At 34.6% G+C, this 26,614-nt stretch overlaps 1 protein-coding gene and 1 non-coding gene across 2 annotated transcripts; both read right to left on the bottom strand.

The window, feature by feature from the left end:
• Positions 1-8,204: 8,204 nt before the first annotated feature.
• Positions 8,205-14,268, bottom strand: LOC127127225 (fructose-1,6-bisphosphatase, cytosolic). The gene is made up of 13 exons (XM_051056361.1): positions 13,940-14,268; positions 12,426-12,473; positions 11,987-12,061; positions 11,847-11,908; positions 11,418-11,484; positions 11,009-11,122; positions 10,808-10,894; positions 10,221-10,291; positions 10,070-10,135; positions 9,351-9,437; positions 9,181-9,256; positions 8,978-9,080; positions 8,205-8,732 (listed from the first exon to the last, which is right to left on the bottom strand). The coding sequence occupies exons 1-13, from the start codon at positions 14,096-14,098 to the stop codon at positions 8,710-8,712; spliced, it is 1,038 nt and encodes a 345-aa protein (XP_050912318.1). The 5' UTR covers positions 14,099-14,268; the 3' UTR covers positions 8,205-8,709.
• Positions 14,269-22,832: 8,564 nt separating this feature from the next.
• Positions 22,833-22,939, bottom strand: LOC127116324 (small nucleolar RNA R71). The gene has a single exon (XR_007801276.1). It is a non-coding gene; the product is annotated as a small nucleolar RNA R71 (small nucleolar RNA).
• Between the last annotated feature and the right edge of the window lie 3,675 nt (positions 22,940-26,614).

Here is a 26,614-nt window from a genome sequence, read left to right as displayed (position 1 = left end):
TAATTCCTCACCATGGGAATTAGCTACCACCCCAAGGGCCATGCTATGCACGCTAATTCACCTAGCATGCAAACATCAACAACAGTCCAAAATGACTAACTCACTAATTCCTCACCATGGGAATTAGCTACCACCATAAAGGCCACAATATGCATGCTAATCACCTAGCAATGCTAAATCATCAACCACAATTCAAGAATAGACATATGCTCACACTCTAAGCCATAAAATAGTCTATTCACAAATGCACACATAACTGATACATTCACAAGATCATGCATACCATCACACATCATCAATATTTTATCACATACGCATATCAGATCATGCCAAGGAACAACCACAGTATTAGCACACTCTACTAATACCTATACTACTCAAAACAACGGGAAATGATCCCTAATATATATCGTACATCAGCTAAATCACATTACTCAGCTGAACAACCAAAAACTGCACAACAACAGCACAGAAAAATCACAATCCTGCCCATACGCGTACTGCCTAGTCCCATACGCGTATGGCCCAATTCTCAGCCAATCTCATACGCGTACCACCTATCTCATACGCGTATGCTACGCGTACCACTTCCCCATACGCGTACCAACAGAGACCAAACCACGTTCAAAACATCCTCTTCCTCATCCATACGCGTATTGCCTAGTGCCATACGCGTACCAGACCATCTCATACGCGTATTGCCTAGTGCCATACGCGTATGACCAGAAACCAGACTTCCAGATCTGCTATGGCTTTCTCTGCTACGAGATCTATCCAATTCAACCTTCCACATTCCAATTTTACACATTATTCGTTCATATCCTCTAACACAAATCATACCCTATTCGATTTCACAAAATCTAACATTATTACATCTAATTCCTACGAATTTCCTTCATTTATAATCCAAATTTCGTTCATCCAATATTTCACAATTTTCATCATACATCATTCCAATCAGAGGTAAATCAATGGTTTATCACTACCCAGTACATATTATCCCATAATACCCATTAATCGACGATAAACCCCCCTTACCTGAGTTAATCCGGCGATCCTTCAGCTTCAAGCTCTTCCTCTCTTCAACCCTTGTTCTCTGGTTCTCTTTGCCCTTTTTCCACTTTTCTGTCTCTTTTTCCTTTTCACGTGAAAATAACCCTTTTTACCAAATGAGACCTTTTCTAAATCCAACTTTTATTCCAATAATAATAATAATAATAATAATCCAATAATAATAATCCAATTAATTAATTAAATTAATAAATATTATATTAATTTAAATTAAATAATTATCCTCATTTCATCGGGGTGTTACAATTTTCCCATGATGACGAGAATCTCTCTACGGTAGTGTTTTGGGGGTTATTTAGGAGTTCTTCTCACATGAGGTGAGAGACTCTACTGATGACCAATGAGGCTTGAGAGAAAGCATATGATTATGTTCAGTCGTGGTATTTTGACTTTGGTAAGCGTTATACTCTTTTGGGATGTAAATAATAAGTCTCCCATTACCCTTGCGGAAAGAGTATTTATAGAGGCTCTTTGTACCTAGGGTTTAGGCCCTCCTCAGTGGCTTCAACCTCTTCTCTCTTATCAGGGGTTGTTATTTACCACCTATCTTTCAGAAGGTAGTGAAGACTCCCTCTTTCTTGACTCGCATATCATGGATACCTCTATGAGGGTCTCTGAGTCATTGCATGGGCGATACGGTTCCTAGGCGTGGGCGCGCTAGTTTAGAACTTCCACAAATATAACACTATAGAGTATATGTATGCCTATATGAAATTTCAATTAAATCCCAAAATTTACAAGTACACGTTCTTTCAGTAACATCAATAATACTTTTTTGTGTATTAAAATTATGTGTAACTTGTCATTCCTCGTTAGCATATCAAAATGGTGTTCATTGACCACACATAAATACCTCTTAGTCTAATTTATACCTAGCCATGGACATTACATTATTATGCTACCATATTCAAGTTTAATTGCAAATATGATCTTCATATTCATTAAGTAGTTTCTAATCCTCACATATAGTTAAAATATACTTGTATCTAGTAACTAAAATTATGACATTAAATGAATCATAAGTTTTATTCATCAAAATATCACATTTTTAAGTAAATGTTAAATGCATGCTTACACCATGTCTTGATAGGAACACCTATCAACCACTCATAAGCCTTTTGATCCACCAATAACTCCATTTATACGAGTATCTAGGTTTCAATAGTTGAATTAATTGGTTGTATTTTAGATTATTAATATTAATTTTGGGTTTTTAGGAACTTTGTAATGTTTTGTAGTGGAACACACTAGATGCTCCTTCTTTGAATTTCACTTGCTTTTGTTGTACATGATTAACCATTTTGTTGGGCGGTGTCACAAGAAATTTTAATTGTTGATTCCCATCAGACTTAATTTTAGAAGATGTTGGTTAATGTTGTGATACCTGAAGCAAGCGTTGAAATTGAAAGGATTATAGAAGTTTAGATTATGGATGAGTTGTGAATGTTAACCGATAAGGATGAACAAGTTTCCAAAAGAATTAGAGATGTCTCCCATATGTATTGTACTATTCTAGTACATGTACTATCTCAAAAAATATGAGAATATGCTTTATTCTTGAGCGAATGTTTATGGACAATAAAAAGGGCTCCAAGATAAAAAAAAAATTGAGTTTTAAATAGAAATAAAAACCATAATGCAACTAAGTTTTGGAGAGCTAAAAATTCTGCAGAGAAGAAGAGGAACAAATAAGAGCATTTGTAACCATTTTCTTCCCCTTTCCTAGATCTTAAGGAATCCTACACTGAGAGGTGTGTCACCAAAAAACACTTGCAGTTGTAAGATTTCAAGGGACAAAAGTGCTTCTTTATATTTATCATTTTCATTCTCGTTATTTAGAAATTTGTAGTGTATGATATTAGTGTTACTTATTTTCTTTGCCCAACAAGAGCTAAATCTTACTTGTTGGATAATATGAAATTTCATGGAATAATAGTCTTTTGGATGTTAATGAGTATGCTATCGTGTTATGTTTAGTTCTTGTAATTTACAGTCACATGTTTAATTATGAGTTCGACCACCTTATAGTTAAATATAAGTTTGTTAGGTTGTGGTAAGATTTAACAAATGAGTTTAAAGAACTAATGTGATATAAATTATTTACTTAGTCACTTTAGACCTAAAAGATCAGGGTCGTAGGGGTAAAAAACACATTATGCTTGAACTATACTGATGTGATTATGTGGCTTAGACATAAGCTCCATAATTCTTTACTACATATTTTTACGTTGTTGACAAACACCACAAGGTTTAGTTTTGACCTCACCTGATACGACGTCACATGTCATATAAAAATATTAGATGAATTCATGAAATGAATAATTGTCCAATATAATTTCATACTCTTTGTTAAACCATTGTGTTTCTCTCTAATTTCCATAACTTCAATACGTGACACACACACACACTGTTATTTTTATCATACCTCATGCATTATTTTACAAAATTGAATATGATTTATCAAAATGTGTAATCCAAATCTCGTGGGATGAACATTTTTTATCACTTGCTACTAGTTTATCTGTGTATACGTGCACATTAATATCAAATAAACATCCACTTTATATAGTTCAAACATATTTTTTTGTCATGCTTGATAATAAGTTACCTTGAAAATTTCCTCTTATAAGAGTTCATCCTCCAAATTTCTTCATGAAATTTAAATATAAGCATATAAGGCATAACTTATGCTTAATTATCTCAAACATTTTTTTAAACATGATCATTAAACCCTATACATAAAAATAGATTTTGTCAACATAATAACTGTTGTGAATTGATGTCGTCAAGAAAAAATCAAAATATGAGAAAGATTGAGTTTCTTGAACAAACACAAGAAACTCTATTAGGTTTTATGAAAGAGAAAGAAGAAGGAAGAAGAATGATTAGGATTGGATATAACTGTTTTACTACTCACTTTCTCATTAGGGTTCAAAGATTACAAGTGAATATCAACAACCAACCTCTCTCAACAACCTGAGAGAACTAGTCTATTTATAGACTACTAAGCTAACTTAAGCTAAAAGCTAAATTAAACAATTGAGCTTAAACAAATGGCCCAATTCGACATGCTAACAAATCTAGAATTTCGACTACTGCATGCTTAAGCATACTTCGACTACAGCATGCAAGATCAACATGTGAACAGACTTCGATAACATGTTAAACCTTTATCGAATCAAGAAGCTACTTGTGCCGAGACTAGAGTTAGATCCAAGTTCACACAAATCTCCACCTTGGAACAAACTCTACAACATCAAGGGAACAAACTGGCGTTCTTCATGCAGCTTTATCAATTGCATACAATGGAAAAACTTGAAGCTTGACAATGTCTTGGTGATCATATCAGCAACATTGTCATCTGTCGAGACCTTCAACACTTGGTTCTCTCACGATAGCCTAAATTCTTTGACATGTGTATTGCACTTTGACTATCACATTTAATAGTGATAACTTGACCTTTAAGTTTCAGCTCCTTAGGAAAACCTTTAAGCTACAATGCTTCTTTCACAACTTCAATGAGGGAAATATATTCCTCTTTAGTGGTTGATAAGGCAACAACCTTTTGAAGTGTTTCTTTCCAACTAATCGTTATGCCAAACATAGTGAACACAAATCCAGAAATAGATTCTCTAGAATTCACACGTCATGCATAATCAGAGTTGACAAATCCTTCAATTTTGACTTTGCTATCATCACCACATGATCCACCATAAATAAGCACTCTGTTCAGACCCATTTATGTACCTTAGAATCCAATTTAATGCTTGTTAGTGCGCCTTCCTAGGATTGGCCGTATACCTTCTTACAAAGCTCACTCTGTATGCCATGTTTGGCCTCGCACAGACCATAACATACATCAAATAACCTACTATACTAGCATATGAATGCTATTCATATAGGCTCTTTCGACTTCAATACTAGGACTTTGAGTCGAACTCAGCTTGAACTGAGGATTTGTCGATGTTACAACATGCTTTGAATTTGACATACCAAACTTGTCGAGAATCTTCTTCAGGTATGTCTCTTGAGATAAGCATAATCTCGTCTGCTTTTTATCTCTCCGGATGTCAATCCCAAGAATCTTGGAGGCAGCTCTCAGATCCTTCATGTCAAACTCCTTATCGAGTTCAACTTTCACCTTCGTAACATCTTCGACATTGTTGCTTGCTATAAGTATGTCATCCACATAAAGAAAAAAAATAACAAGTGAATTTTCAGGTTGAAATCTGAAGTAAACACAGTGGTCGAACTGGCTCCTAGTGAAACCTATGTGTGACATGAACTTGTTGAATATTCTATTCCATTGCCGGGGAGATTGCTTCAGGCCATATGACTGACTACCTATTCAACTTGTACACATAATTTTTTTCCCTTTCTTGCATACCCTTCTGGTTGCCTCCTCGAGATTGTTTCATCTAGATCACCATACAGGAAGGCAATCTTCACATCCATCTGTTCAAGTTCTAGGTCGAACTTCGCCATCATAGAAAGCAGCATTTGAATGGATCTATGCTTTACAACACATGATAACACATCATTAAAGTCGACACCTTATTTCTGAGTGAATCCCCTAGAAACCAACCTTGCCTTGAATCGTTCGACATCACACATTTGATTCCTTCCTTAACCTTGAAAGTCCACTTACAACTGACTAACATGGCCCTTTCAGGTTTCTCAATCAACTCCCAAGTGTTATTATCATGAAGATATTTCATCTCATCATCCATGACTTTCATCCATTAAGTCTTGTTTTGACTCCTTACAACTTTCGTTTAATCTCTAGGTTCTTCATCAAGGACCTCACTTGTAGAGATTAAGGCAAATTCTATAAGATTTGCATAACTAAGTCTTTGAGGTGGCTTGATTACTCTTCTCGACCTTACTCTTGCCAACAGATAGTCATTATCAGTCTCCTCAACTTTGTTAACAACTTTTGCTTCTTCTTCGACTTCATCTGGGTTATGCAATTCAACATCAACATGCTCCACCTTAATAAGAATCTCTTCTTGTTTCAGCTCTTCTTCATATATCTCTGCATTTAAACCAACATCATCAGTTTTCTTGAACGCCATTTATGCTTCATTAAAAACTACATCTCGACTTATGATACACCTCATGTGACTTAGCTTTAGGCACCGCATCATATAAGTTTTAACTCCTTCAGGGTATCCAAGAAAAATACATCTCAGAGCTCTAGGTTTGACTTTGTCTTGCCTAATGTGAGCATAAGCTAAACAACTAAATACTCTAAGTCTGTCGAGACTAGGTGGATATTTCGGCCAGACTTCTTCAGGTATTTTCATCCCAAGGGAAGTCGAGGGGTACCTATTTATCAGGTATGCTACATGCACAACAACTTCTTCCCAAACCATCCTCTTTAATACTGCACTAACCAACATGCACCTCACTCTTTCCAGAATGGTTCGATTAAACCTTTCAGCCAAACCATTTTTTTTGGAGTTCCTGCCATAGGTCTATGCCTTGTAATACCAGATGCAACATAATAGTTATCGAAAGCCTCATTGCAAAATTCAAGACCATTATCAGTCCTCAGCCTCTTGACCTTCCTGTCAGTTTGGTTTTCGACCAGGGTTTTCCAACTTTTGAAATTTTCAAATGTTTCATCCTTAGCTTTCTGAATGAATACCCATAGTTTTATGAAATAATCATCAACTTGGGATAGGAAATACTTTGCACCTGAGTGTGAAGGATTCCTTACACCCCCCCCAAAGATCAGCATGAATGTAATCAAGGGATCCATGTGTTCTTTGTTTACCTTTGTTAATCTTAATTCTACAGAATTTACCAAATACACAAAGTTCATAAAACTCCAATTTTTTGACCTTGTCACCACACAATAGATTTTGTTTCAACAATTCAACCAAGCCTCTTTCACCGACATGGCCAAGTCTCTTGTGTCATAGCTCAGTCTTCGACATAGGTTTTATGAATGTCACATTTGCTGAACCACTTACAACCTCAACCTCAAAGGTATACAAGCCTTGTTTCTTTATGCCTCTCAAGACTTCCTTCACCCCTTCATTACCCTTAGGATACTTTACTCTCCTTTGAAAACATATCCTTTCTTTTCAAATTCACCAAGAGAAGTCAAGTTTCTCTTAAGTTCATGTACATACCTGACATCAGTCAATAACCTTATTAACTCATCATGGAGCTTGAATCTCATTGATCTAATACTTATAATTTTGTAAGCTTTCTTGTTTCCCAACAACATTGATCCACCATCTTGATCACATAATTCCTCAAACACATCTTTGTTTGGAGTCATGTGTCAAGTGCAACCTAAATCCATAATCCACTCTTTGCTAGAGTCACTACTTGAAACCACCAAAACATCAGATGATTCATAATCATCTTGCACAATGGATGCATTACCATTATCCTTTCCACCATGATTATTCGGTCGATCAGGGCACATCTTTCTTGTATGACCCTCCTTCTTATAATGATAACACCTAATAGCAGGAGCATTACCACCATAAATTTTTTGTAGAACTTTTACCCTTCTCAAACCTACCATCTTTCTTTGTGAAATTTTCTTTTACGGATAATCCTTCACCAACTATCGAAGGCTTGTGCTCCTTTCGTTTGTTTAAATCCTTATAGTACAAGGCTGATTGAACATCTTCAAAGGTCAACAAATCTCTTCCATACAAGAGAGTTTTACCTATCATCATCTCTTTTACCCTTCTCAAACCTACCATCTTTCAGCTCAACAGCATACCTCCACATTATTACATATTACCTATCACCATCTCCCTTAATAATTTCTTTTGCAGTATCCTTGGCTTTCCATGCTTTGTTTGGAGTAATCTCAGAAGAATAGATTTTCCTCATGTATCGTATGATATAAAATTCGCACATTTTCACGTTTTGTATTTTGTTGACCACTATATTTGCACTTTGCTTAGGTTTGGCAAATTAACTGTTCAAAACCCTAATATATATGAGAGTTTCCATCAAATTTGGTCTTTGATTGATAACCGTATCTTCTTCACCCACTTTAGAACATAGAGCTACAAACCAACATTTGCCTTTACATAGTACCCTTGCTCTATAATTTTCATTTTTTTTTTAATTTAATTTTTCGACCATTTAAAACAAATAACTCAATAATTGCATCTTTAAATTCAGATAAAAAAAATTAAAATTCCACCCAACTTGAACTCAATCCTTACTTAGCTACTCATTTTTAAATTTTTAATACTAAACATATTTTTCTTCATCATATTCATCTAAATCTCAGCCGTCTAATTCATCACTCAATATTGCTTCTCCTCCTCTACATCTTTGCTTTTAGAACAGTAAGTGACCGAAAGACAGGTGCAAACACTGTTATCTTCTCTTTGCTGATAGTTTTTATAAGTGACTTTGAAGCACAGACCTTGATTCTATATGACTCCTTTGATTTCAACTCTAATAGAACCATTTTGTGATAGATCCAATTTTACCACTTAAAAACCATCATTGGGTGTGGTGGTTCTCTCATCCTCAATATCATCAAATCTCACACCTTTAGCATCTTCATCGCCTTCCAGATTTCCTTCTTCATCAGTTTTTCCATCCTTATTAATTTCATTTTAATCAAGGCATTGGAGCTCCGTTACTTTCACATTAATATCCTTCACATTTTGTTTCTACAGTAACATGTAACTTTTAGTTAATCTAACATTGTTTATCCATTAATATAAACTATAACCTTTGTACCAAAACAAGTAAATGTAAACTATAACCATGGCAAGCAGCAGCTCAATAAGAAGTTTTATAGCATATACATGAGCAAGTAAACAAGTTTTAACTGTTATAGGCACTTGTTAGCCTAACAATTGGATAATGCTTGCATGAAAAACAGAAGGAAGCTTTTGAGGTTCCTTTTATTTACCCTCTTCTGCAGCATATAGAGCTTTGATTTCTTCGATATCGTCATAGCTACCAAGAAATATGGGAGACCGTTCATGAAGTTTTGTTGGAATTAAATCAAGTGCCTGGTAATATACAAGATTTATCAGCTCATTGCCAAATAAAGCACGTATAAAATTCACGAGCTCGATTAAATTTATGTGGAACTTGTGGCAGATACATTACCCTTTGCTTGCCGGTGAAAGACTGTCCTCCGGCCTGTTCCAACAAGAAGGACATTGGGAAGACTTCATACAATACACTGCATGAAAGAGGTTAAATTAAGCCATTAATATTTACAAAATTAGACCTAATAAAAATTATAATAGCTTAAACTGAGGTTGAATTTGACATACCGAAGTTTTCCACTTGGACTCTTTTTGTCAGCAGGGTACAAAAAGACACCTCCATAAAGCAATGTGCGATGAACATCAGCTACCATGCTGTTTGAGGTAGAAAAATATTATAATTTGAAAAAAGATGTTCAAATTTATAAACTAGTTTTTGCCGAAGACTCAAAAAAATAATTCAGCTTAAATTTCTGTTACTATAAATTATTTATGTAGGATGAACTAAGACAAATATAGGTCACATGTTCAAATTGAACTTGATTCGGATTCCTTAAACAAGCTTTCGGGTCTGTGTTTTGTGGATGGAAAAAATGTAGGTGAGAAGGGAAATGAAAACTTCAGTAAAGGTGGTCAGTCAAATTCCTTGACAGAGATTAGTCATCAGTAAAGTCAGTAGATACTTCACACCAATAGCATGATTACTAAAAAAATAAGACAAGTATAATTGTATATGAATGACAGTAGCAAAAGAAAAAGATATTACTGTTGTATTTCAAGTATGTTGAATACACGTTAGTGCATGTTTGGATTGACGGTGAGTATGGAAAAATTACTGCGAGTCACCGTGATTTTGGCTAAAGCCACACTTCTAAGCTTTAAAAAAATCATGGTGACCTATAGTAATTTTGACAAACTCACCGATGCCAAACAAACACTTTGAAGAGGATTAAAACAAGGGCAGTAAGCACAATTAGAATCCTTCAAGGGTTGAGAATATGTGATACCTTCCAATATATCTTAGAGACTTTGCTGATGAACCATCTGTGGGAAACTTGCATTTCTCCACATAACTGAAGTAACAAAATGAATACAGCATTGTCAAAAATTTTACTTCAGTACTTGAAAACATTTTAACATTACTGAATGCATACGTACGCGGCAGTAGGGCCATCCCAGTTCTTGGCATTCCCTTCATTCACTGAATAAATCTTTCCTTTCTTTGGGATCTGTGCAGAGAGCCACAAATCAAACCATTAACACAAATGGTGTAGATATATAGGTCATGTCAATCATCTTTCTTTATTCAGATTCAATCATGTAAGTAGTTATTAGATATTACCCAACATTTGGCAGTTGTTGAGAAGCCAACTACTACGGAAAAATCTATGATGGACCACTATGATAGGTGGTCCATCATAAGACAAAGACCTAATCGGAGCCAAATCAAACAAAATAAGGGAAAATGAATGTGTGCCTCAGAACTCAACTCTTTTGTTTTTTCTTGTTTTTGATGAATTAGCGGCGATCAGGTCTATGTCTCAATTGTAAGGATAAAGAGGACCACAGAGTTCTACTTCCGAGAAACGCGTTGACCTTTGTTAGAGTTCCAGGTTATTTTGAAGTACTGGTCCATCATAGACCTTCTCAAAACCATTTGCGCATATTTGTACAAGATAGTAATGCCTAATCCATCAAATTTTTAACAATTTATAACAGTGATCCATAAGTGAGCAGAGTAATACCTTAATGTCAGGGTGAGTTAAGATGAATTCACCGAGAGAAGGGTCAAGGGTGAAACCATTAACACCACTTCCGGTGCTTATCACAAGCTGCAAATCAATAGATCTCAAAGTGTCATGGAGTAATAAAGCATTGTAATTTTAAAATGAAAACATAAAAAGTCATGAACAATGAACAAGGATACAAGTTTATGATTATTATACCGTGCAAGAGCTTCCATACATACAATAACCAGCTGCCAACATGTTCTTCCCAGGTTGCAGGACATCTTCTATGACTGGTGCATGGTTATCTTTCATCATATAAATCCCAAAAATCTACAACATACTCAATTGAATCCAGCATTATCCGGTTAGAATGGAATATAAGTTCTTCTACACGAGACAACAATAAAATAGTAGAAGAACAAGTCTATGAAGCACCGACATCAATAGTGTTCGACATCTATAATAATTTGAGAGAATGACAATAATTGAATGTCACCACATATATTTGTGTCATGCCGGTGTTGAACATTGACACATGTCAGACACCAAACACACTTTTAGTGTGAAGTGTCGGTGCTACATAGGAACAAATAGCAAGAAATTGAGTAGGGAATAGGGATCACACAGTTCCAATGGAAACACCACAATCAATGTTAGAGGAGCCATCCAATGGATCAAAAACAACACAGTACCTGAATCATAAAAAATGAAAGTTCATATTAACAAATCAGAGTCCAAGATCAAAGTTAAACCTCTCCCTAGAAGGTTTTAAACTGTGGACATCATGTCATAACACAATTCTTGATAACACAAAAAATACAAGTAAATACAACTGATTCCGTCACAATTTTGTTCACAATGCAAAACAAAACTTCTAAAACTTTAATGATGTGGTCACAATTATAGACGCATATTGCAATTCAATCAAAACCTTGATTAAAGAAAAATCAGGTGGCTACAACGCTACCATGACAAAATCACTACTACAATTTAAAACCTTCTTAGAGAGTATATGAAAAAAAATTGACACTGCTAAGGAAAGAGAGTGAACAACTTTCCACGTTGCGAGGGATCCACAAATATTGCCTCCTCATCTTCTTCAGAAACCAAGATGCACTGTTAAAACATCATATCATCATCATAAGCCATAAAACACATTCTTCAATATACTGTGAAAATTAATTAATCACTTACTGTTCTGCCACTGCTTTTCAAAGCCTTGATGAATACATCATTGGAAAGAACATCCAGCTTCTTCTGTTCTTCACCCTTCATTCCAAACAATAAACAAACATAAAGAAAAAGTTAAAATGAGAAATGAAACCAAATTGATAATTAAAAATGAAACATGGCGTAAAATTTGAGTTTAGAGTAAAAACATTTACACAAGAACTATTTCACTGCAAATTTTTAATCAAATGAATGTTGTAAAATCAAGTTCTTTAAAAAACACTTCCAGTGAACCCTGGTCCAACCACAAATTAAGATATTTTCACTTTTAAAGATAAAAATGTCACCAACCATGTTCTTTTTGCCTGCTATTATAAATAATCTCACATGGTTTATAATTAAAGTAATAGCAATAAATAAATAAAAAGACATATACTCATAAGTTTGTTTGGGAAACACTTGCCTGCACATTGGTCTCTCCAGCAAGTCCAATGAGCTTAGCAAGACCAGCCTGCACATATAACAAAATCTCATATATAATATCATCAAAAACATCTCCTATCATCATCATCATAACGACAAATTTCAGGCGTAATCAAAATTCAACTATTTCAACCTTAATGTCGCAATCAAGACTTTGAAAAATGGCGTGGTTGGGAATTAAAGTTCTTCAAATCTCTCTATTTAACCACAATTGTAATTGCATCAGCTATATATGACTTCAAATTAACCACAGTGAAAATATAAGTTGCAAATTATTATATATTACTATTATTTGTCTTCAAAAGTTTTGATCATAGATCTAAATTGAGGTCTGTAACGAGAATTGGAACATTAATATAAAAGATTTAAAAGTCTCCCCAACAGCAACTGCGGCTGCATAGGTAGGATAGGTTCGCAACAAACCACAAACAACTGCAACCACAGTTTAAAACCACTCCTGATTACTCTAACCAGAATTTTGACCATATCAAAAAGAATTTGTGCATGTATGATATCAGAGCGAGTTTGTTAGAATCACAATTAGTCAAAGCTTGTGTTTGGTTCTATGGTAAACAAAATTGATTTTCAGTGAATTGATTATGTAAAATTGATTCTGTTTTAAAGTGAGGTGATTAGTGAACATAACATATGTTTGGTTGCGCTGAACAAAATTGAATTTGAGTAAATTGATTATCTAAAATTGAATTTGAGTAAATTGATTATGTAAAATTGAATTTGAGTAAATTGATTATGTAAAATTGAATATAGTTAAAAGTGAATTGAATGTAAAGTGATTTATATTTATATAATTTTATGCAAATTGAGTTGAACATAAATTCAATGTAAAAATGACAATTAAACTCAAAAGCTATAAATTATAGTTTCAAATAAAATCAATTATAAAGTCAGAATCAATTCTATCTTAGAAGAATCAAACACCTCAAAATTATTCTAAAATCATTTATGTACCTCTGGAGTTATTTTTGCCTATTCCAAAAGCTAAACCAAATATATACGTAAATTGATTTATGTTTGAAAGTAAAAATGAGTTCGAGATGTAAAAATAAGTTGAATCTCAAAAGCTAGCAGTCATATCTTCAAATAGAATCAATTATGGATAACATAATCAATTTTCCTTGAAAACAACTAAAATCAATTTTATACATCCAGAATCAATTTTGCATGCTCCAATCGTGTAACCAAACACTAACGAAGTAATTTTGCAAAAATCACGGTGGTTCACAATTTTTTTCACAAATCATCCACCATGATGCCTAACATGCACTCAATCAAGCGTTACTCTTCCGAATTCACCGTGAAAGCTAACATGCACTTAATCGCTATTCTCCGCAATATCAAAGATTAACGATACTACCGCAAAATGAAAAGTTGATAATAATAACAATATTACTAAAATTGCTACAACAACTGCTACACAAATTTTATGAATGATAAACAAATTTTGGAGAAGAGAAAGAAAATTTGAGAGAGGACCTTGTTAACAGCGGAACAAACGAATTTACATCCAAGAACAATGTGACTGAGCAAGATGCTGAAATCGCCGCGTGATTCAGGGTGCTTTGATTGTTCGTTGAGAACGAAACGGGTTATGGTCATCAAATCGGTGCGTTGTGCATCGGCGATGTGATCCATTTCTTCTTCCAATTCAGTTCAATAGTAACTAACTTTTTCAATCTATGAATGAATGAATCGTAACAGAATGCAATCAACTATGCACGTAACAAACTCATCACTTATATATGCGTGCTTGCGTCCTCGTTTATATTGCTATTTGTTTTTCCATCTTGACCACAATAAATAAAATATCAAGAATAATATTTTTTACTAGTTGTATCTTAAATACAAACTGATACATATATTAAAAAGTGTTAATATCAAAAAGTTGTAATCACAATTATTTATTTAGTGTAAGAGATTAGATTTTTTAAATGTGACAAACTAAGGTTTTAGATTTGGTTAAAAGAAATGTCTATAATTAATAATTGACAATATTCACAAATAATTAATTTTAATGGAAAAATCTATAATAAAAAATGTGATTGATTAATTTTAGTTTAGTTTTTAAATGAGCATAATGTCATTAAATATATTTAAGAATGTTTAAATTAATAAGTAATAAATAATCGAATTCTATTTTATACTTATATATTAAGAATAGTGTATAATATAATATAATATATTAAGAGTTTAATGATAGTGTATGAATTAATATTATATATGATTAGTAAATATTTTAAAATTTATTAAATAATATTAATATTTTAAAAATAAAAGTGAGATTTGAAAGGATACTGTATAAAGTTGTTCTATTATATGTTGGTATAACACATCTCTTTTTTCTTATATATTAATCATATTTCTTCAATTTCCTTTCCCCTAATTTAAAATGTATACAATAAAATAAATTAATTTGTTATATCTTCAAATTATACATTTAGTCGAAACTATAAAGACTATTAATTCAAACTTGAAAGTATCCTAATATATTTAAATTTAGAATTGTTAATTAAATCAAAAGAAATTATGTTGTCTAAGACAAATATTCTTGAATATCAAAATTAGTATTTTTTTTCTAATATAAATTTATAATTTTAAAAATTAAATTAATTGAAATTGAAATGTTATATAATGGTCTATCATATATATTTTAAAATAACACCTCCAAAACCACTTATCCAAATTCTAAATATACCCAAAAAGAACATTTTTCTAGAACTTAATAATTGTATATAGAGAGAGAAGGACCACTATGTGAGAAGAAGAAGAGTGGTGGGTTCAAAAGTTTGGGTGATGGGAGAAGAAGGAGAAAGGGATGGGGCTATCTACTTGATGAAATGACACGTGGCATCCGTAGAATCAAATAACCATTCGTGGCTGTTGCGTCGGATAACGATTTTCATCTTTCTCTTAGGACTGTGTGATTTGTACTTTCATTTCTGTTTTCAAGGCAAAGGTAACGGTTATAGCTTTTCGTTATTTTTAAGTTTTATTTTTATATTCCTTTGGATAATATATATACTATCCCACCAATCATGTGTATTATATTTCATTTATTAAAATGTTTTATTAAAGATGTACGATTTTTTTTAAAAATAAATGTGTAAGCTTTAATGTTATAGTTAGTTTCATAATCTCATTTATTAAAATATTTTAGTTAAGTCTAGTCAGTAAAATAAAATAGAGAAAAAGTCAATAAAATGTAAATAATAAAGATAAATGTTATATTGATATTGATATATAAAATAATAAATATTTTGAGATAAAAAATGTAGATGAAATATTTTTATAAAACTGAGAATATAAAAAGAGTCTAATCAGCATTGATATATTTTAGACTAAATTCGTTAAAATTTTAAATATGTAATTAATCAATGTAAATATATAACTTTTTTAGGTTTAGTATTTTGTAGTTTCTAAAAATACTTATTTTTGACTATGTCCTTACAAAATTGATTTATAGTAGAATTAATTTTATAATTTAGTAAAATATTGTTGGACTGAGATAATTTATTTGAGCATGAAAAATAAATAAACTATTATAAAATAACTCACAACATAAGCAAATTAAGTGCAAGAAGGTTGAGTGGACGCGCGAAAGAAATTTATCAAGCCGAAATGAGTTTCGTTGGCCAAAATGAGCTTAGCTACTCAAACTGGTATTCAGAGCCTTACGTGTGGCCCACGATGTGTTCACGGAGTAACAATAAGGAAGTATCAATCAAAAGCGAAAATTCCTCTCTCACAATTTGGAGAGGAATTGGTTTTCCTTTGTTTCCACGTTCTTGAGAAGGAAGATGGAGAAATCGCTTCTCTGGACCCAAATGTCCTACATATAATCTAGTCTTAGAATTGAGAATATATATTTACAAATTTTAGAGAGAAATACACACAATCTCTCACAATCCTTACTTGAGAAGTCTCCCTCTCTAAACTATTGTACTTTTGGCAAGTAAAGTTATCACTCACTGTGGGGTTTCAGTAAAACAAACCTAAGTCACACTACATTGATAACACCCTACTCATTGACTCAGCAAATAATTAAATATAACATGTATAACACATAAATCCTTCAAGTAGGATGCTACTTATACAACAACAAAACATACATAAACCACGTAATTGAAAATTAAATTATTTGATAAGAAGTGGAAATTATAAAATAGTTGTCATAAAAAGCCTCAACAAGAATACGTTTAAAAAATTGTTCAACATCAAAATCAAAGGAGAGATATGCAACATAAAAAAAATAAAAGAATAGGTAGTTTCCCCCGTGTTACATATCTGAGCGACTTCAATAGACTCAATCGACAATCAACTAAAGAGGCACAACACCATCCTTTACATCAAACTCCTACTCAGGTATCTGATTGTCTGTACTCTAGAGGAGCACAAATACAACAATATAAAAAGGGTGAGAATACGTTCAAATAATAATTGATGCATAAAACAATCAGGGTAGACTCACATATCACAAATTATACACATATCAAACATGCACTCTAATATCATGTATTCATATTTCACCCACATCACGGTCAATCACCAATCACAATGTTATTCATCACATTCAAAATCGAACAAATCCATACGAGAGTATTCAACAATACTCAAATATCTCATCTACACAATTGTTATGTAATGCAATGCAACATCGACTCGACTCATGCATGTGGTGCCTACTGAATAAATTATTCTTCATACGAATCGGGTCCCCTCTCTGAACCCTGAGCCCCCACTCTGAGCTTGGGACAAGTTACTAGTCCCCTATCTAAACTCGTAACTCGCCGCTTTCACAACATGACAACATATGTTGCATGTCATGTAACAATGTAATGACAACAACACAAAAATTAAACACAACCCCACATCTGACTGTGAACAATTATGTAATAACAACAACGTAACAATGAATACAATCCCACTTCTGATTGAAAACAATCATGCATTCAATGCATCACCATTAGTTCTCACTCCAATCTACTCGTCTCATCAATTCATCAGCAAACATGTACAATGATTCACATAATTATAATTGCATTTCATAATATATATTCACATATTAAACATACATCCACACATCACTCAAACATACCAATTTATCTCACAGGACACTATCATGAGGTAGCTTTGTGTGTTAGCTTTCCATGCTTGAAACCGCATCTCATTTGGACTTACAGAACTAAATTTTTGGAAAAAAAAACAATCGGGTAACAAAATATGATTCAATTCAGTAATTTTTCAAAAATCAACTAATGCCAATCGATTGACACATGGGTGCAATCAATCGACATCAATCCTTATTACATTATGCTTTTTCAATTTTTCACGTTTTGGCTGAGAGCAATCAATTGATTCCGGGAATCAATTGATTCACATAGTTCAATTTTTTAGATTTTTCCAAAATTACATGCATGCAATTGATTGACATCAGCCTAAAATCCAAAAATCCTAGTTCTTCACATATAACTTCATCTTCCTCATACATCATCTCAAATCTTATTATAACATTCAAATACATCATATACCATCACCAAATAGAAACACTACATCTAATACATATCCTACTATGATTAAACGCTTAACCCGTCACTTTTATCATGAATTAACTCAATTATGTTCATACCCTAAAACACCCAATTTCAATACAAATTCATCATTTAATCAGTTAACTCATGAACATAAAGCACCATAACATCAAATATGAATTTCCCATCATTTCATGGCATAAAAACATAATCACAATCGTCATTTATCACATTAACCTCAAACAATAGAGAAAAGAGAATCTTGTTGGAGGTTAAGAGAAACCTCTCTACCCTTTCATGATTAAGGCAACCTTAGATGAATAATCCCCTACCTTGTAAATCCAGCAAAAGAAAACAAGCAATCTCTAAGGGGTCTCCTTCCTCAAGCCCTAACTCCCTTCCAAAGCTCTTTAACTCTTCTCTTTTTACGTTTACAGTAAAACTCCTAAAACCCCTTACTTTTCTATTTCTCTTAAAAAATATACTAACCTAATTAAATTATCTTTAATTCAATTTTTGGCCTAACTAAAACACGAGTCCTCTCGAGTAACCACCTAGTTTCTATTATTTACACATCCAACCCAACTCTTAATATTATACCAATTTCCCAATATTCAATTAATTAAATTTCACCAAAAATCTAATTAATCACGCATAATTCACACAAGTGTCGTCACAAGTCAAACACATCATAAATCAAATAAATCAATATTTAAACAAAATAATTAAATGAATCAAGAAAAAAAATAAATGAATAATTAAATTGGGGTGTTATAACATTCACCTCAGAATCCGCCTCAACCGTTACCCTCAAGATGGTACAAACGCAAGACGCCATGTCAGTTGGTAGTTGATCCGACAATGATCATCAGGTCATAATAGAAATGCAAGTTGTTATGGAAGGATTGTGCTGCCATAATCAAGCTTTCGAAGATAACATCGTTAACCTTTAACATCAACATCATGAGGTCAACCTACCTAAGGAAATCAAAGTCTTAGAATCTAGGTTCTCTAACAAAATATTAACATCAAGGGATAAGAAAACCCTAGTTGAGAAAGCATACAAAATTGAACTTACACAAAAATACTAATCAATTTTGTAATTTGCGCCCTAGTTGAGTTCCATAATCTCAATAGTGTTCATAATATCAAACTAATCCAAAAAATTGACCACCAATTTCTCCATGATGATTAGGAATTCAAAGTCAAATTTGTTTATGGACATGAGATCCTCCTTCGAATATAAGAGGAAACAATGGTGCTGAAGCTAGCAGAAATATGTCTAAACGTATGGCGCAGTCAAATATGTAACAGAGTCGCCATCGAACTTTATTTATTCCCGAAGAAAAGGGAAAACATCGATAAAACCCGGGAGAAAGAGATATGTTGGGTAAGGAAGTCGGTTATGCAAAGGGAATGTATTAGCACCCCTAACATCCATGGTACTCCATGGGAACCGTTTTGATTGTTCTTGCTCAAATATGTGTTATATCTAAGATTACTCGCGAAAGAATGGGAAAAGGAACAGAAATAGATAAAGTGCTCGATGAGGATTGGGGCCCTCATGCCTACGTATCCTCATAGTGCAATGAGGAATTCAGAGCTCCGTAGTTCAAAGAACTAGTGGTAGGAGATGAAAATAATTGTGATAACAGTATGGTCTGAACCAAATGATAGTGTTGTTCAAACTCCAACAAGGGGTGAAAATGTGAACGCAAGAGTAAAGTGGATCTTACCAGTACGTGGGCTAGCATGGCTACCACTATAGGGTAATGCCGAAAATACGAAGAAATAAGTGTTTAGGGGTATGACCCAAACATCTCTTGGTTCACAAGAGGATGCAAGAAGGAGCACAAAGAGGTAGTGTATTTGGCTCAAAGATAATTGGTATATCACATGGAGTGAATGAAGGTAGAACGATGAGTGTATCATGGAGACGAATGGAATGAAGTGACCAAAGTCACAAAAATGAAGTATTTGGTAATGAATGACTAAGTAAGTGTTGTTTGGAACCGAAAGGTGAAAGTGTATTGGAATCCATAAGATAAATGAGATTTGCACCATGGAGGGAAACGATGTTAAATGATACGTGGAACAACATGGTTTCCACCATCTTATATTTATCCAAAAAAGAAGGAATTAAATGTTTGGGTATGAGCCAAACAACTCTAGGGACAAATGCGGACTGCCTCTATATCGTCCTAAAAATGTGTATATGGGATTCCAAAGAAAATTGTATTTCGATGTCAAAGAAATAGTATGTCACTAAGTGAAAGGTTTATGATAAAAGGTAAGGTAATGAATCATGAAAGATATGAATGGTGCCCTAAGGCGGAAGGGGGAATAATTAAGAGTATGCTCTCCAAGGATTTGCATCCTCGTGCCTACGTATTCTCATCGTGCAATGAGAAAGTCAGAGCAATCGTAGTTCGTGGAACCACGAGAACAAAGAAAGAGAAGAATGATGAAAAATATAACTGGTACCAATAGAATGGTATCAAGGGAACCCACAAATGGATAGAAATTGGAATCAAAGGGTTGATAACACTGAAATTTACCGTATTTTCGACTCCGATTTCACATGCATTCTAGTTGTTTTATTGTTATTTTGTTGTATTATTGCTATGTTTTCCTTTGTTTTCAGGTTTTTACTTTAATCGGAGCCACGATCGAGAAAAGGAGCGAAAAAGAGCCAAAAACCCTAAAATTCAGCATTTTGTACTTGTGGCCTACCTCATGGCTGGCGCCATAGACCCTGCCATGACGTGTCCAAGCTCAACTTTCCTCAACTTCCACGTTCCCCACTACTTCCACTAAGGCGCCTCATTTTGTGCTTGTGGTGGGCGCCATGGCCTTGTGGCGGGCGCCACAAGAGGAAAAGTTTTCCCTCCCCTTTTCAAGTTGAAGGGCATCCTTGTCATTTCCATCTTTTTACTTGCTTATAAATAGAAACTCGAAATCACTTTTACAATCATCCAAACTTAGAGAAGAGGCAAACTCAGAGCAACTTTGTTTTACTTAGGCATATATTCAGTATTATAAAGTGGTAACCGCTTCGCATTGAAGTGTTACCACAATTGTGTAATCGAGTCTGTGATAGAGTCTGTAATCGAGTTTGGAGCACTTTGGAAGGAAGTTAATCCTGCCGCCATTTTCATTTCCGCTTTGCAATTTATTCAACCCTCCGATTGGAGCAGGTTTTTATTACTTGTCTTTATCTTATTTATTTCCCGCACTCGCTTTATCTTATTTATTTTCTCGCACTCGCTTTACTTTATTTATTTCTCGCACTCGCTTTACTTTATTTATTTTCTCGCACTCGCTTTAAATTATTTATTTCCTCGCACTCGCTTTACTTTTATTTATTTCCTTGCACTCGCTTTAAATTATTTATTTCTCGCACTCGCTTTAAATTATTTACTTTCCGCACTCGCACTACTTTTATTTACTTTCCGCACTCGCACTACTTTTATTTATTTTAATGCACTTTTACTTTACCATGTCTTACTAAATTTATAAGGTTAGAATGTAAGGATCGTAATTAAACCGATAATGTGTACAATTGTCCGTAGAAGCACTTAAGGGCTATTTTAACTTTCAACTTAAGTTTTCCCGCACTTCAATTCCGTTGGGTAAGATCGAAAGCCGTCCAACGTCTTTTTAAACTTAATTGTTTTTAAGTATTTCAAAAACAGCGAAAGCGCTTTGTTTAGTTCATTAGGAGATTTTAACATTAAGAAGAAAATAGATTTTAAAACTATTTTCGGACACGTTTATAAGTTTAGAGTCTGGTTCGTGAGAACCTCTTTTGGTTAAGAAATCCAGGTTATAATACTTTTCAACTTAGTCAAGATACTATATTTCTTAAAAATAGGTTTACTACTCTAACACAATGCGCGCCTTTTTATAAGTGACAATAAGAGGGTTTGATTAGGGAGTACAACTCGGTTCTGAATATGCGAAAGCGACAGTTCCTGTTAAATTGGTTCTTTTCAAAGTAGAAAACATTGCCCATAAGTAGCTCTATTAGCAAGTACTTGGATTATCAATTGATTATGTGAATTACATTCGACCCTGTCTTTATTAATTAATCTTTATTCAACACTTTACTTTTCATTGCACACTCCAAAAACACTTATTTTGGTTGCCTTTGATAAACACCATAACAATAGATAACGATAGATTGACACTTGGTCTCTATGGATTCGACAATCTTTTATATTACTCTGACGCGTTTGTATACTTGCGAAACACCGCATCAAGTTTTTGGCGCCGTTGCCGGGGACCAATTTCGTCAAATTTCATTTTCCTGTTGTTATATCATTTAGACTTAGGCTATTTCCCGCCGGTCAATGCGAAGAACTCGCAGCACCGGAAGTTTAAGCTTAGTATACCCTCTGGCGGAACCTGAACGTTACGCTCGCGCACGTTTATTCTTTCATAGAATTAAGAGAGCTATGGTCGAAGATCAAAACCAAAGACCTCTTAAAGATTTTGCTCAACCATGAAATGAAGAACCTAGTTCTAGTATAGTAAACCCAACCGTCCCAGCCAATAATTTTGAACTTAAACCATCCCTGTTGCAACTAGTGCAACAGAGACAATTCTCAGGTCTCGCTACTGAGAACCCAAACCAACATTTAAAAATATTTCTTCAATTAACAGACACTTTTAAAACCAATGGAGCTTCTCCTGAGGCAATACGTTTAAGATTATTTCCTTTTTCCCTCAGAGATAAAGCCCTATCATGGTTAGATTCCCTTCCACCCAATTCCATTACGACTTGGGATAACCTTAGAAGAGTATTCCTTGCTAGATATTTTCCCCCGAGTAAAACCGCCGTTCTTCGAAACCATATAACTAGATTTACCCAAAACCAAGGATAATCGTTGTTCGAAGCTTGGGAGAGATATAAAGAGTTGTTACGAGCATGCCCACATCATGGTTTAGAAAATTGGTTAATCATTCAAACCTTCTATAATGGACTTCATTACAACACCAAGATGACCATCGGCGCTGCCGTAGGCGGTGCTCTGATGAACAAACCTTATCCTGAAGCTAGTGCCCTCATTGAAGATATGACTCAAAACTATCAATCATGGGGAGTCGAACGAGCGAAAGTTGAGAAGAAGGAAGCCCAAGGAGGAGTGCATGAACTAAGCTCTATAGACATGATGCAAGCTAAAATGGACGCATTAGCCCTCAAAGTCGAGCATATGTGCATAAACCCGAATACTGTAGCCGCAGTTTCGTTGGATTGTGAGATATGTGGAACCAAAGGACACCAATCCGCAGAATGCAGTCTATTAAACGAAACCCACTCTGAGCAAGTGAACTACACCCAAGGGAACCCATACTCGAATACCTATAACCCTGGATGGAGGAATCACCCGAACTTCTCCTATAAAAACAATAACCCTATCCAAAATAATGCACCTCCGAGACCTAGTTATCAAGCCCCTAGATCAAATCAACCTATGCAACCTGTACCACCAAAGCCGAGCCTTGAGAAAATTATGGAAAATTTTATCACCGCTCAAACCCAACAAAATAAGGAGTTCATGAACCAAAACATTCATGTTAACGAATTGATTACTCAGTTAGGAACCAAGGTTGACCAAATAGTTACTCATACCAAGATGCTTGAAACCCAGATCTCTCAGGTAGCTTTAAACCAAGCCCCTCAGACTACTCCTGGAGGACAATTCCCTGGACAACCTCAACAAAATCCGAGAGGACAAGCCAATGCCATTACCCTACGAAGTGGGAACGCTTATGATGAGCCACCAAACCCTAGATTAAGTGAACTCGAAACTTCTAAGGAATGTACCAAACCCACAGATGAAGTAAAGGAACCAGAGGAATCTGAAAACCAGGAAGGTCGAGAAAAAGGAGAAGAACCTAAAGATAAAACTTACGTACCTCCCCCGCCATATAAACCACCTATACCATATCCGCAAAGACTCAAACAAACCTAGATCAATAAACAGTATCAAAAATTTATTAAAGTTATAGAAAAACTTCATGTAGAAATCCCTTTCATAGAAGCCATCACCCAAATACCTTCTTATGCAAAGTTTCTCAAAGACATCCTTACCAACAAACGTAGACTTGACGATCCGAAGCCTTTGGAATGTAATGCTATTTCTGAGGACAAATTAGCAAAGAAAGATAAAGATCCTGGAAATTTCTCCATTCCTTGCCTTTTGGGTAATCATGTCATCGAAAAAGCTTTTCTAGACTTAGGAGCTAGTGTGAGCTTAATGCCTTTAGCGGTTTGTGAGAGGTTAAACTTAGGAGAATTACAATCCACTAAGATGTCACTTCAGTTAGCCGATAGATCTGTTAAATATCCGATAGGCATTTTAGAAGATGTCCCTGTTAGGATAGGTCAGTTGTTTATCCCTATTGATTTCGTTGTCATGGACATCAAAGAGGACAATGATATACCAATCCTTCTAGGTATACCATTCTTATCGACTGCAGGAGCCATAATAGATGTCAAGAAAGGAAAGTTGACATTTGAGGTAGGTGACGAGAAAATAGAATTTATACTTTCGAAATTTCTTATGGCACCTGTGATGGGTGACTCGTGTTATGCCTTAGATATCATTGATGAATGTGTTAGAGAATTAGAACAAAAAGAAATTATAAAAATAATCAAGTTACTATCAACTCTCATAAGGGAAGATGATGACTTTAAGAAACCTTACATCGATGATAACCTTTACGAATGTTTATCCCTTACCCCAGATCCTATGCCATGCCCTAAGAAACCATCCTTAGAACTTAAGGAACTGCCTAAGAACCTGAGATATGAGTTCCTCGATGAAAAGATGAACCGTCCAGTTATAGTCAGTGCTACCTTGAGCCAAGAGGAAACGAACCAACTTTTAGATGTTTTACGAAGATATCCCTCAGCCTTAGGATATAATATCTCTGACCTGAAAGGTATAAGCCCATCCGTATGCATGCATCGGATTTCACTCGAAGAAGATTCAAAACCCTCTAGGGAACATCAGAGAAGAATAAACCCTATAATGAGTGATGTTGTTAAAAAGGAAGTTCTTAAGTTACTTGAGGCAGGTATAATCTACCAGATCTCGGATAGTAAGTGGGTGAGCCCTGTGCATGTAGTACCTAAAAAGGAAGGCATCAGAGTCGTGCAAAACGATAAAGGCGAACATGTAGCAAAACATTTAGAAGGAGGATGACGGATGTGTATAGATTATAGAAAATTAAATAAAGCAACTAGGAAGGATCATTTCCCTTTACCATTTATAGACCAGATGTTGGAGCGTCTAGCCACGCACTCTTACTTCTATTATCTAGATGGATATTCTGGATTCTTCCAAATACCTATCCACCCCGAAGATCAAGAAAAAACTACCTTTACATGCCCTTATAGAACTTTTGCCTACAGACGAATGTCGTTCGGCCTCTGTAATGCCCAAGCTACTTTCCAACGCTGCATGATGTCAATCTTTGCAGATTACCTAGATGGTATCATGGAAGTGTTTATGGATGATTTCTCGGTTTGCGGATTTGATTTCCATAATTGTCTTGCTAACCTTGAGAAAATCCTGGAGAGATGCGTGGAGGTGAACCTCGTGCTAAACTGGGAAAAATGTCATTTCATGGTGACCGAAGGAATAGTTTTAGGACATATAGTTTCCGAAAAAGGTATAGAGGTAGATAAAGCTAAAATAGAAGTTATAGAAAACCTAAAACCACCAAAAAACATCAGAGAAGTCCGAAGCTTTCTTGGACACGCTAGATTCTACCGGCGTTTTATTAAGGACTTCTCCAAAATAACTAAACCTTTAACTGGACTTTTAATGAAAGATGCTGAATTCATTTTCGATGAAAAATGTAATGACGCATTTAATCTTTTAAAGCAAACGTTAATCTCAGCACCCATTATGAAACCACCCGATTGGTCGGAACCTTTTGAGATAATGTGCGATGCTAGTGATTATGCAGTTGGAGCCGTTCTAGGACAAAGGAAAGATAAAAAATTACATGCCATTTATTATGCCAGTAGAACCCTAGATACTGCCCAACTTAACTATGCAACAACCGAAAAAGAATTACTCGCCGTAGTTTTCTCTATAGACAAATTTAGATCTTATCTAGTAGGAGCAAAAATTATAGTTTACACCGATCATGCTGCCATTCGTTACCTATTAAGTAAAAAAGATGCCAAGCCCAGGTTACTCCGATGGATTATATTACTACAAGAGTTTGATTTAGATATAAGAGATAAAAAAGGCACTGAAAATGTAGTAGCCGATCACCTTTCTAGGTTAGAACATCTAAAACATGAACTAGTACCCATAAATGATGATTTTGCCTATGATAGACTGATCGCTAGAGTAGAAACCATTGAAGATAATAACCTAGATCCTTATGAGCACCCTCAAAATTCCTTAGCAATAAGTAACGTACCCTGGTATGCAGACTTCGTTAATTACCTAGCTGCTGATATAGTACCCCCTGATCTTGACTACCACCGCAAGAAGAAATTCTTCCACGATGTAAGAAACTTCTATTGGGACGAACCGCTCCTTTTCAAAAGGGGTAAAGATGGAATTTTTCGCCGTTGCGTTCCAGAAGAAGAGGT

Source organism: Lathyrus oleraceus, chromosome 1 (assembly GCF_024323335.1).
Source record: "Lathyrus oleraceus cultivar Zhongwan6 chromosome 1, CAAS_Psat_ZW6_1.0, whole genome shotgun sequence".
Classification (NCBI taxonomy): domain Eukaryota; kingdom Viridiplantae; phylum Streptophyta; class Magnoliopsida; order Fabales; family Fabaceae; genus Lathyrus; species Lathyrus oleraceus.
The sequence above is the reverse complement of the archived record's forward strand: the minus strand, read 5'-3'. Positions and strand labels throughout refer to the sequence as shown.